Genomic DNA, 12,344 nt, shown 5'->3' on the forward strand with positions numbered 1-12,344 from the left:
GAGCTTTCGACACTACGGATACTTAACTTTAAAAAAGGAAGTTGGTTAAGTTCTCTTTCTAAAAAAAAAGTTTTATAATTTACTACTTTTTGGGGTGGGGGTGTGGTGCTGGATCTTCGTTGCTTTTCTCTAGTTGTGGTGAGAGGGAGACATTCTCTAGTTGAAGTATGCAGACTTCTCACTGCAGTGGCTTCTCTTGTTTCAGAGCATCAGCTCTAGTGCCCACAGGCTTCAACAGCTGTGGCCTGTGGGATCCATAGCCGCAGCTCCTGAGCTCTAGGGCACAGGCTCAGTAGATGTGGTGCTTGGGCTTAGCTGCTCCATGGCATGTGGGATCTTCCCAGACCAGGGATCAAACCTATGTCTTCTGCATTGGCAGGCAGATTCTTTACCACTGAGCCACCTGGGATGCCCGGTAAGTTCTCTTAACTAGAGCCATGACTCACATATATCCCTTAACATCACATTGTTTCCCTTTGCAGCAAAATATGTGTAAAAACCAAGAGGTAGGGAGTTAAGTAACTTCTCTAAGGTTACCCACTCCTGGGGCCAAGGCAGACTTAGAATACATGTCTTCTACACACTAAGACCAGAGCAATTTCTGCAATCATACATTCACTGAAAACAAAATGGCAACTAACTTTCATTTTTAACCCTGAAAGTTATTTAAACTTAAATAACCAGCCTAAAGGTGTTATTCTAAAATCTTCTTGCAATAGTTAAAGATTAAATATCACATTATTCAACACTTCTCCCCTAATAAATACTTACATAAGTCTCATTTGCTGCATCCAATTGCAGGTCATCAGTGTCTGTGAAATAGCCAAGTTCAGCAAACAGGGCAGAATCTTGAGACAAAAGAAAACAATAGGTATTTCCTGTTAATCCAGTGTTTTGACTAGAGGATAACTGCTGTGTCCTTATGCCAACTCTATTAGAGTTTCTCATTAGCCATTCTAGCAGTGTGAATGACAGCCGATGCAAAGCTGATTTCTCACACATGTATTATTTTCCACATACTTTTTATCTTGTGAACTAAACTATTATCGGAGAAGGCAATGGCACCCTACTCCAGTACTTTTGTCTGGAAAATCCCATGGACGGAGGAGCCTGGTAGGCTACAGTCCACGGGGTCGCTAGAGTCGGACACGACTGAGCAACTTCACTCTGACTTTTCACTTTCATGCATTGGAGAAGGCAATGGCAACCCACTCCAGTGTTCTTGCCTGGAGAATCCCAGGGACGGGGAAGCCTGGTGGGCTGCCGTCTATGGGGTCGCACAGAGTCGGACACAACTAAAGCAATGCAGCAGCAGCAGCGGCAAACCATTATACCAAGGATTAAAAAATGTCCTGCCATGTCACGTTGGACTAATTGATAGTGACTTTCTGGAACATTATTAACACAAAATCTGAGGCTTCATCTGGACTCAGCACAGAAAAGGTGACACAGTTGATCAGCAGTGATGACAGGACAGGTATCAGGTATTTACCATCCATGCCTTAAAGGTACAACCAATTTTCTATCCAAACAATAAAGAACTTACCTAAATCACTGAATTTATTTCAGCGAATCTAACAATGTTCAAATTTCCTAATGAGACTGCATTATAAATCCAGAAACATGAATACAGAATGTCAAGGTGCTGATAAGGCAAACAAGGCTGATTACTGTACAATCTGTAAAGTATCTATTTTCTCTAACATCTTAAGAACTTCAAGTGCTTTGAAGAGTCTGCCAGCCTAAGTTGGCCTCTGTACTCCCTACCATCGTGCCACTGAAATGTGCTCTGGTGGTTCCTTACTCCACACATATAGGAATTGCACTCCCAGTCGAGCCTTGACTAGGCCAGTGGGAGAAACATTTCAGCAACCTAAAACAAAATAGGACCTAGCAAAATACGTTGTGTGCAGTGATAATGAAAGGTTATTCATATAACTCTCAGAAAAGGACTACCTTAAACTCAGCTGTCCAGCAAAACAGAACAAAAAACCCATATAAGTAGCTAACTGTGACTATGTACCTTATACACAGGCTAAAACTCCTTGAAAGAGTTCTTTATCTGCTGCCTCTCATTTCTCTCCTCCCTTTCCTTCTTGAACCTATTCCAACCAAGCTCCTCCCACACACACAAGCATACACATCAGTTATTAATGTCACCAATGACCTCTCCTTTGCTAAATTGAATAGTAAATTCATGGTCCTCATCGTACTCTCAACAGCTTTGAAACAGTTGATCCTTTCATATTAATTGAAGCATTTTCCTCACTTGGTTTCAAATTATCATCCTCCCCTGGTTTTCCTCCCACCTCAAGATAGGTTGGCCCTATCTTGCTGGTTCTTCCTTATCTTCTTAATATAAAATTGTCCCTGGGCTTAGTGCAAACTTTTCTATCTACTCCCTTTGTGATTTCAGCTGAGCTCATGGCTTTAAATAGCATGGACATGCCAAGGATTCCTAAATAAACATTTCCAATCTATACCGTAAGATGTATAAACAGAGTAAGTACTCCCCATCTCCTCTTGAGTATCTAAAAGGCATCTCAAACTTAAAACAGCCAAAACTGAGCTTCAAATCATCCTTCATCAAACGTCCTATGGCTTTGTCTTTATCTCAGTTAATGACAATCCAATTACCCCAGCAGCTCAGGTCAAAAACCTTAAGAGTCATTGTTTATTTCTTTTTCTCATTCTGTGTTCAATCTACCAGTAAATCCTGTCAGCTCTGTCTTCAAAATATGTATTAGTAATCTGGCTTCTTACCTTTCTTTTCCATCCTTCCAACTCTTTCCATCTTTCCTTTCTTCCCCTGCTCTTCTGAACAGAGAGATGTCAGCAGAGCAAGAAGGGTGGTGGGGATTTTTGTGTCATCATCTGTGAAAATGTGCCTGGTACCCAAGGAAATAGGATGATGCCAGAGTGGGGGCTGCCTAGTGGAGGTGTAGGCATGCCTCAGCTGCCAAGAAAATGCGGCAGTGGGAGGAGGCCCAGGGTGGTAGATGTAAAAATCAGCCCAAGTGGTTAGAAGAGTAATAATACCAAAAAAATGTGCTATTTGATAAAGCAAATGACTAAATATATTTAAAATAATTGGAGCTAGGTTCCTCACTGTTTGAAAAAGGGCTTACAAACATGAAAAGGGAAGAGAATAAAAGAATCCTAAGGTGTTGGACTGGTATTAGAAGCATTAATATGGGCACATTTTTTAAAATACTTACACACAGAAAGAATTATAGATGTTTGTATAAGTGTGTACACACACACACACACATACATATACATGTATTTCTTAGCTTTGTCTGCTAACAGGTCCAAGAAGGGATGACATCCCATCAGTATTTAAAAATCCTGTTTCCAGATCTTGGATACTAAATATGATCCTCTACTAAATGGAAGTCCACCAAAGGGCTACTTAGAGTAATAGCTAATTCCAGGGTTTAGACAGGGGCATGCAAAAGAGGCCTGGGAAAATCTTGTTTTGCCAGAAAATAAAGAAATTCTCGGAGAATGATGGAAACACGTTAAAAGAACAAAGAAGCTGATATGAATGGACTCTATTTTTGTTTGTCTTTTTGTTTTCTCATATTTACAATTCTTTCATGTAACGAATAGACTCTTACTGGTCAATTATGGGAAAATCTGAGCCTCAAAATAAAGCCAGAGTACAACCCATTAAGTCAAATAGCAATTAGTGAGCCCATAATGAAATAAAAAGAGAAAGCTCTTTCTTACAGTATCAGTTCAGTCACTCAGTTGTGTCTGACTCTTTGCGACCCCATGGACTGCAGCACACCAGGCTTCCCTGTCCATCACCAACTCCCAGAGCTTACTCAAACTCATATCCATCAAGTCAGTGATGCCATCCAACCATTTCATCCTCTGTCATCTCCTTCTCCTCCTGCGTTCAATCTTTCCCAGCATAAGGGTCTTTTCCAATGTCAGTTCTTTGCATCAAGTGGCCAAAGTATTGGAGTTTCAGCATCAGCATCAGTCCTTCCAATGACTATTCAGGACTGATTTCCTTTAGGACTGACTGGTTGGACTTCCTTGTAGTCCAAGGGACTCTCAAGAGTCTTCTCCAACACCACACTTCAAAAGCATCAATTCTTCAGCGCTCAGCTTTCTTTATAGTCCAACTCTCACATCCATACATGACCACTAGAAAAACCATAGCCTTGACTAGACGGACCTTTGTTGGCAAAGTAATGTCTCTGCTTTTTAGTATGCTGTCTAGGTTGTTCATAGCTCTTCTTCCAAGGAGAAAACGTCTTTTAATTTAATGGCTGCAGTCACCATCTGCAATGATTTTGAAGCCCCAAAAAATAAAGTCTCCCACTGTTTCCCCATCTATTTGCCATGACGTGATGGGACTGAATGCCATGATCTTAGCTTTCTGAATGTTGAGTTTTAAGCCAGCTTTTTTACTCTTCTCTTTCACTTTCATCAAAAGGCTCTTCAGTTCCTCTTTGCTTTCTGCCATAGGGGTGGTGTCATCTGTGTATCTGAGGTTACTGATATTTCTCCCGGCAATCCTGATTCCAGCTTGTGCTTCTTCCAGCCCAGATTTTCTCATGATGTACTCTGCATATAAGTCAAACAAGCAGGGTGACAATATACACCCCTGACGTACTCCTTTCCCGATTTGGAACCAGTCTGTTGTTCCATGTCCAATTTGAACTGTTGCTTCTTGACCTGCATACAGATTTCTCAGGAGGTAGGTCAGGAGATCTGGTATTCTCATCTCTATAAGAATTTTCCACAGTTTGTTGTGATCCACACAAAGGCTTTGATGTAGTCAATAAAGCAAAAGTAGATGTTTTTCTGGAACTCTTTTATTTTTTCAATGATCTGGCGGATGTTGGCAATTTGATCTCTGGTTCCTCTGCCTTTTCTAAACCCAGCTTGAACATTGGGAAGATCACGGTTCTTACAATATAATGTCAAGTAATTTACGCAGACATAATGTCTGGAGAGAATCACCATTTGGCATTAGAGTGGTACTTGATATAGACTGGAGTTATCAATGGAGGCCAGGGCTAGTGAGTGAAGGCTTAATAAGGAATATGATATTGGTGGCACGTCCAATTATCTCTCCCCAAATATGATTCAAATGTAAAAGGAGAAATAGAGACGCTACTGTGTAGAAATCTGGAGATACTAACTTGACCATGGGATCAAAGTGAACATCACTTTGGGACAGATCAACATGGTGTGCCTCCGAATGCAACGCACTGAGAACAGAGCATCATTTCCCTGGCATTCCTGCCACATTCCTGCCATGGACTCAAGGCCTGATTCTGGTCATGAGGACAGAGTGGATAGACCCAGGTTTAGAGTCATCTTACACAACAAAAGATATGCACTCTTTAACACTGTCCAGGATACAGAAACAGGCAAAGACTAAGGAATCGTTCCAGGAGACATGACAAGTAAAAGTAATGTGGGTTTGTAGGCAGGGTCCCAGACTGGAAAGGGAACGGGGACATTATTAAGACATACAGCAACATGTGAATGGTATCTGTGAACTGGAGGATAATGCTGGACCTTTGTTCATTTCCTGACTGGAAGGAGTATATGGTAGTTGATACAGGAGAGTATCCTTGTTTCGGGGAAGAGAGGGTAAACACTGCAGTGTTTAAGGGTAATGATCTCACAATAGTTTTCTGGCTTTTTCTCTCTCTAAAGAAAGAAACAGGGCCAATACAGCAAAATTTAACAATTACGGAATATGTGTAAAAGGCATGCAACAATTCTTTGTACAGTTCTTATAACTCTTCTGTAGGTTTGAAACTGTTCAAAAATTTAAATTTGAATAAAAAATATACATGGGTATATACACATGCATATGCATATGTGTATAGATCCATAATCCAACCACTTCCATTTCCTCCATTCTCCCATCATAAATCACTTGGATTGCTGCAGTAGCCTCCAAATGGTCTCCCTGCTTCTGCCCTTGACCTTCCTTCAGTCTATTTTCAACAGAGCATCTAAAGTGAGCCCATAAAAACATAGGATGTTACTGAGAATCAGGATTTCCACAGGAGGAAAAGAGAAATGAAAGTATATAATACAAGAAGAAAAAAGCTTTCAATACTATATAATGCAAGAAAAAAACTTGCAAAAGTATATAATGCAAGAAGAGAAAGAACTCTGTCTGTGCTGTCTTTGAACTGTGAATATTTAGTACAAATTCATGCTTTCTAAAAACACATATTTCCTTTTCCTTAGGAAATACATAGTGAAGTGTTTGGGAGTTTCATATTATTTGCAACCTGCTTTCAGATGATGAAAGAAGAAGGAAGTGTCCGTAATACTGAGAGAGAAAGCAAGTATGGCAGGATGTTAACAGTTGATAAATCTAGGTAAGGGGAATATAGGTTATCGCCATACTGATCTTTTAACTTTCCTGTGGTTTGCTAATACTTTTAAAAACTGATAGTGGGTTGATAAGTACACTTGTATATCCACAGAATATCTTAGAAGGATCCATACGGAAGTGGTGGTATTGGTTACCTATGAAGTATCTCTGAAATTTACTGCCAATGTCTATGTCTTTTTCACCAATCCCACCCTACCATTTAGATTTCTACTATTTAGATTACTACTATTTAACAATAGTAAACTATGGTAGCTATTCGGTCTCATTTGCTCAGCAAACTTTCCCACCTGACAGCCACTTTGACCACTTATTTATTCCTTTACTTCTTATAAGATGAGAAATCAGTGGTGACCAGTTAGAAAGAGCTGTTTTGGCAAAGCGGTAGAGCCTGACTGCAGTGGGTTCAAGAGACAATAGAAAAAGAGAAACTGGAGCCGGTGAACATGGACATTTTCTAAAAAAGAATTCTGCTGTAAAATAAAAGAGAGAAATGTGGTGGCAGTTAGAAGGGAAGTTAACATTTGAAGCGGGTTTGGGGTTTTTCTTTTTTTTTTTTTTCACTCTAGATAGGAGAAACAACTACATGCAGGGAGGGAAATGATGATTCAAGGCACAGAAGGAAGAAGTTTGAGCAATATTCTTGAATAAAGAAGGAGGACTCTTAAGCACACATGGAAGTGATCGGCTCTCTCATTCCCACCAACAGAAGAGAAGCAAATATGCTGGCACACGGATGGGCAAATAAGGTAGTAGGAGACTGTGGCAGTTCTCTTCTGATTCGAAGGATTCAGGAAGAGGTGCTGGAAGTTTGAAGAGAGAAGAAACTTCACAAAAACAACCATCAGAATGAGAGGACCAGGGACATATGATCAGCTGGGTAACACTTACTCAAAGGTCTATTTCAGGTTAGAATCATAAATTTAGTGACACCAGTCAGAATGGTTGAATTTTCTTTTTTTTAGCCACTTTCAGCTATTTGAGGGCATTCATGGAGTAGGCAGAGAGAGATTTAACCAAGGCTCTGGTTGACCAAAGAGAGAATTACAAAGCAGGAGAGAGACAAAGAATACTGAGGGTATGAGGCAATGGTTAGAGACTGTCCATGTAATGTAAACTGGATAAGGGGAAAGTGATGACATAAAGGGGATGAGGGACACGGAAAAGATGACAGAATCTCAGCAGGGCTGGAGGTGCCACTGGACCACTAAATAGAGTGAGCTGGTAAGACAGAAGGTGATGGTCAGAGAGGGATGTTTGAAACTGAGATTATGTTATTAGTAACAACTAGATTGAGGCTTATGACTGGGAAAGCAAATGGCTAAGACAGGATGGAAGGTGGAGAGGAGACCCAGGAAATGAGAGGTCAAGGTGTTTGAAGGATCTTCTCTGAGAAGGCTTCCCTGGTGGCTCAGACGGGATTCGATCCCCTGGAGAAGAGAATGGCAACCCACTCCAGCACTCTTTCCTGGACAATCCCATGGACAGAGGAGCCTGGTAGGTTACCATCCATGGGGTCGCAAAGAGTCAGACATGACTGAACAACTTCACTTTTTTTTTCTTTCTTTCTTTCTCTGAGAATACTGAAATCAGCCAAAAATCTTGATGGAAGGAGTGTTGAAGTAAGTGACAATAAGTTAAGAACTAAATTTTTTCAAAAAGTGAGGGAGAGTGAACCAGAAATTAGAAGATGACTATAAGAGGGACAGGTGGAGGAGAGCATGTGAGACAATGTGAAACTTAAGCCTGGATGTGGATTTTTTTAGGGAAGATGAATGATCAAAAAGCAGCAATGAAGAACAAGAAAGACGCTAACCCACCTTCAGAGACCCTAATGGTATAAAGGTTTTGAGAATGAAAACAGCAACCATTCAGTAGGGCTTCAGGGAAAAAGTGTGATCAGGGGTGTCAGGTACTGGTCAACACAGGAAGGCAAAGAGAACTTTCACAGAAGATGCTGAAGTTATCAAAGAAACCACAGTGGCAGAACAAAGCTTCTGATCTTGGTACATATATCTTATATGTGGTCAAAATAAAAAAACAAGTGGCTTTTGCACAAATGTAAGAAAGAGGAGGAGAGAGTAAGGGAGGTAGGAAGGAAAGAGAAGAGGAAAGATATACAAATGGCAAACACAATTTAGGAAAAGATGCTCCACATCACATGTTATCAGGGAACTACAAACTAAAATAATGCGACACCACTACACATCTATTAGAATACCTAAATCTGAAATGCTGGCAACAACCAAGTGTCAGCAAGGACTTAAAGCAACAAGAATATCCATTCACTACTGGCAGGAATGCAAAATGGCATAACCACTTTGGAAGACAGGTTGAAAGTTTCTTACACAACTGGACATACTCTTACTGTGTGATCCAGTAATCATGCTCCTTGGTATTTATGCAAATGATATGAAAATGCATGTCCACATAAAAAGCTGTGCGTGGGCGCTCCCCGGTCTGGTGGTTAGGAATCGGCACTTTCACAGCCATGGCCTGTGTCCAGTCCCTAGCGAGGGAGCTGAGATCCCACAAGCTCCATGGCACAGCAGAAAAAAAAGCTGCACGTGGATATTTACAGCAGCTTCATACAGAACTGCCACCATTTGAAAGCAACCAAACTGTTTTTCAGCAGGTACATGGATAAACAGACTGTGTGCCTTGAACAAATCGTGTCCCCCCCAAAATGTATAAGCTGAAGCCCCCAATATGACTGCATCCAGAGGTAGGATGGTATTTCGGAGGTAATCAGGCTTAAATGAGGTTACAAGTGTGGGGCCCTAATCTGCTAGAACTATGGCCTCATAAAACTAAGAGCTAGATCTATCTACTTACCTCTCTCGCTCCTTCCCTCCTTCCTTCCCCTTCCACCCCTCTGCCTTGGGAGGACACAGCAAAAAGATGGCTTTCTGTAAGTCAGGAAGAGAGGTCTCACCAGAACCTGACCATGCTGGCACCTGAAGTTGGACTTCTGGCCTCCAGAACTGTCAGAAAATAAATTTCTATTGTTTAAGCTACCTAGGTATTTTGTTATGGGAGCCCAAAAGACACTGTGGTACATCCATATAATGGAATACTATTCAGTGCTGAAAAGAAATGAGCTATCAGGCCACTAAAAGACAGAGGGATCTTAAATGCATTTGCTAAATGAAAGAAGCCAATTTGAAAATGCTACATACTATATCATTCCAATAATACGACATTCTGAAAAAGGCAAAACTAGGAGACAGTGGAAAAATCAGTGGTTGTAGAGGGCTTTGGAGGAAGCGGGCAGAGATAAATAAGTGGAGCACAGGGAATATTTTTAGGGCAGCATAACTACTTCATATGATACTATAATGGTAGATACTGACATTATGTATTTGTCAAAACCCACAGAATAAACATGGAGAAAGCAAGGGAGTTTCAGAAAAACATCTGCTTCATTGACTATGTGAAAGCCTTTGACTGTGTGGATCACAACTGTGGAAAATTCTTAAGGAGATGGGAACACCAGACCACCTAACCTGTCTCCCGAGAAATCTGTATATAGGTCAAGAAGCAACAGTTATAACTGGACATAACAACCAACTAGTTCAAAATTGGGAAAGGAGTGTAAGGCTGTATATTGCCATCCTGCTTATTTAACTTCTATGCAGAGTACATCATGGGAAATGCCAGGCTGGATGAATCACAATTGGAATCAAGATTCCCAAGAAAAATATCAACAATTTCAGATATGTATATGATACCAATGGCAGAAACTGAAGAAGAACTAAAGAGCCTCTTGATGAGGATGGAAGAGGAGAATGAAAAAGCTGGCTTGAAACTCAACATTAAAAAAAACTAAGATCGTGGCATCCAATCCCACCACTTCATGGCAAATAGAAGGGCATAAAGTGGATGATAGATTTCCTTTTCTTGCGCTCCAAAATCATTACAGATGGTGGCTACAGCCATGAAAGTAAGAGACGCTTGTTCCTTGGAAGGAAACCTGTAACAACCAAGACAGTGTATTAAAAAGCAGAGACATCACTTTGCCAACAAAAATCCATAAAGTCAAAGCTATGGTTTTTCCAGCAGTCACATATGGATGTGTGAGGTGGATCATAAAGGAAGCTGAGCACCAAAAAAATTGATGATTTTGAATTACAGTGCTGGAGAAGACTCTTGAGAGTCCCTTGGACTACAAGGAGATCAAACCAGTCAATCCTAAAGAAAATGAACCCTGAATATTCATTGGAAGGACTGTTGCTGAAGCTGAAGCTCCAATATTTTGGTCACCTGATATGAAAAGCCAACTCACTGAAAAGACCCTGATGCTTGGAAAGATTGAAGGCAAAAGGAAAAGCAGGTGGCAGAGCATGAGATGGTTAGACAGCATCACTGACTCAATGGACATGATCTGAGCAAACTCTGAGACAGTGCAGGACAGAGGAATCTGGCATGCTACAGTCCATGGTGCTGCAAAGAGCTGGATACGACTTAGCGACTGAAAAGCAAAAAAAAAAAAAAAAAAAACAACAACACAGAATGAACAGTGAATCTTAATATAAACTATGGAATTTAGTTAATGATAATGTATCAATACTGGCCCATGAACTGTACCAAATATACTTCATTAATGCAAGACGCTACCAACTAGGGAAACTTGGGGGTGGGGAAACTCTGTACTAACCCCTCAATTATTCTGTAAATCTAAAACTGTACTAAAAATAAGTGCTATCAAGTATTTAAAAATAATTACACTGAAATAGAATTTCAGCATCCATAAATAAAGTTGTTCTGGAACAGGGTCATGCTCAGTTTATACTGTCCATGGCTGCTTTCATATTGCAGCCGGCAGAACTGAGTAGCTGGAACAGAGACCACATGACCACAAAAGCCTAAAATACTTACTATCTAGATCTTTACAGAAAACATTGACAGGGCCTCTCTAAATTTCATTACCCAACATAAAAGGAATATGCACATCTTGTCATAGGCTGTTCTGAGTAAGCCATTTTTAATTATTCAAAGTTGTTAGAATCCCAAGTTCTAATTACATGATCTGATTTTAAAATTTTAACTGGCTAGCTTGTAATATAGAAAAAAATCAAATCAGTGAAGTACCTGAACACCCAAAATGGCAACTCCCAGAAAAAGAACCCACATTCTACTGAGAAATGCTAGCAGAAAGTAACCTTTCACTCCAGCGCCTGCAAAACCTATACTACTTACTGAACACCTGAGGAATCAGAAGTAAAATGTTCTATTAGGAGAAGATTTAACAGTGTCAAAAGAGAAGCTTGGAAAACCATGGGAAATGGGCATATTCAGGGAGGGGCAGGGCAAGACACCCAAGCTGAGTCAGTGAACCTACTACAAAGAACTGAATGATCTGTTAAAGAACATTAAAAGTAGGAGTCAACAGATAAGATTAGTCAGGAAAATGCAGCCTGAGTATCAGAAGACATAATAATGCTATCAGGAAGTATCCCACAGTTATAGTTTAAGAAACATCATGAACATATAATAGTTGACTAGCTGAGAAAATAGATCCTAACTATCCAACATACTAGATTCATTAATAACTGGGGGTATCTTGGTAAGAATCAAATCTGTAGAAATAATTCAGGAAAGCAATATAAAATAGTGACTAAGTTAACAGGCTTTGGAGGTAGACAAACGTAGTTCTTAGCCTGCTTCTGACACTCACTAGCTATAAGACTTTGAGCATTCATTTTCTCTCAGCTTCAGTTTCCTTATCTGTGCATCTAAGAGCTTAGCAGAGCACCTCACACATAATGTTTAATAAGTGACAATTGTTCCTAATTGTAATAGGAATATATTTTCCAAAGCCAAATATATTTTCCCAAGCCAAATACAGTAGGCTTATACTATATAAGATTATATTAGGCTTATACTACTTACACTACAAGTACACTCTACTTGTAAGAGACAGTCTACTTTTTCCAACAACTCAGAAAATCTACCCAAGGATTGA

The 12,344-nt window shown here is 40.1% G+C and overlaps 1 protein-coding gene across 3 annotated transcripts in view; it reads right to left on the bottom strand.

Moving 5' to 3' along the window:
- ATF6 (activating transcription factor 6) overlaps positions 1-12,344 on the bottom strand; it is a 234,143-nt gene that overhangs the window by 220,257 nt on the left and 1,542 nt on the right. For all 3 annotated transcript variants that reach the window (XM_027527485.1, XM_027527476.1, XM_027527490.1), the window contains exon 2: positions 772-848. In XM_027527485.1, coding sequence (XP_027383286.1) covers positions 772-848 — 77 coding nt within the window. The remainder of the gene's footprint in view (positions 1-771; positions 849-12,344) is intronic.

The sequence above is a fragment of the Bos indicus x Bos taurus genome, chromosome 3 (assembly GCF_003369695.1).
Source record: "Bos indicus x Bos taurus breed Angus x Brahman F1 hybrid chromosome 3, Bos_hybrid_MaternalHap_v2.0, whole genome shotgun sequence".
NCBI classification, from domain to species: Eukaryota; Metazoa; Chordata; class Mammalia; order Artiodactyla; family Bovidae; genus Bos; species Bos indicus x Bos taurus.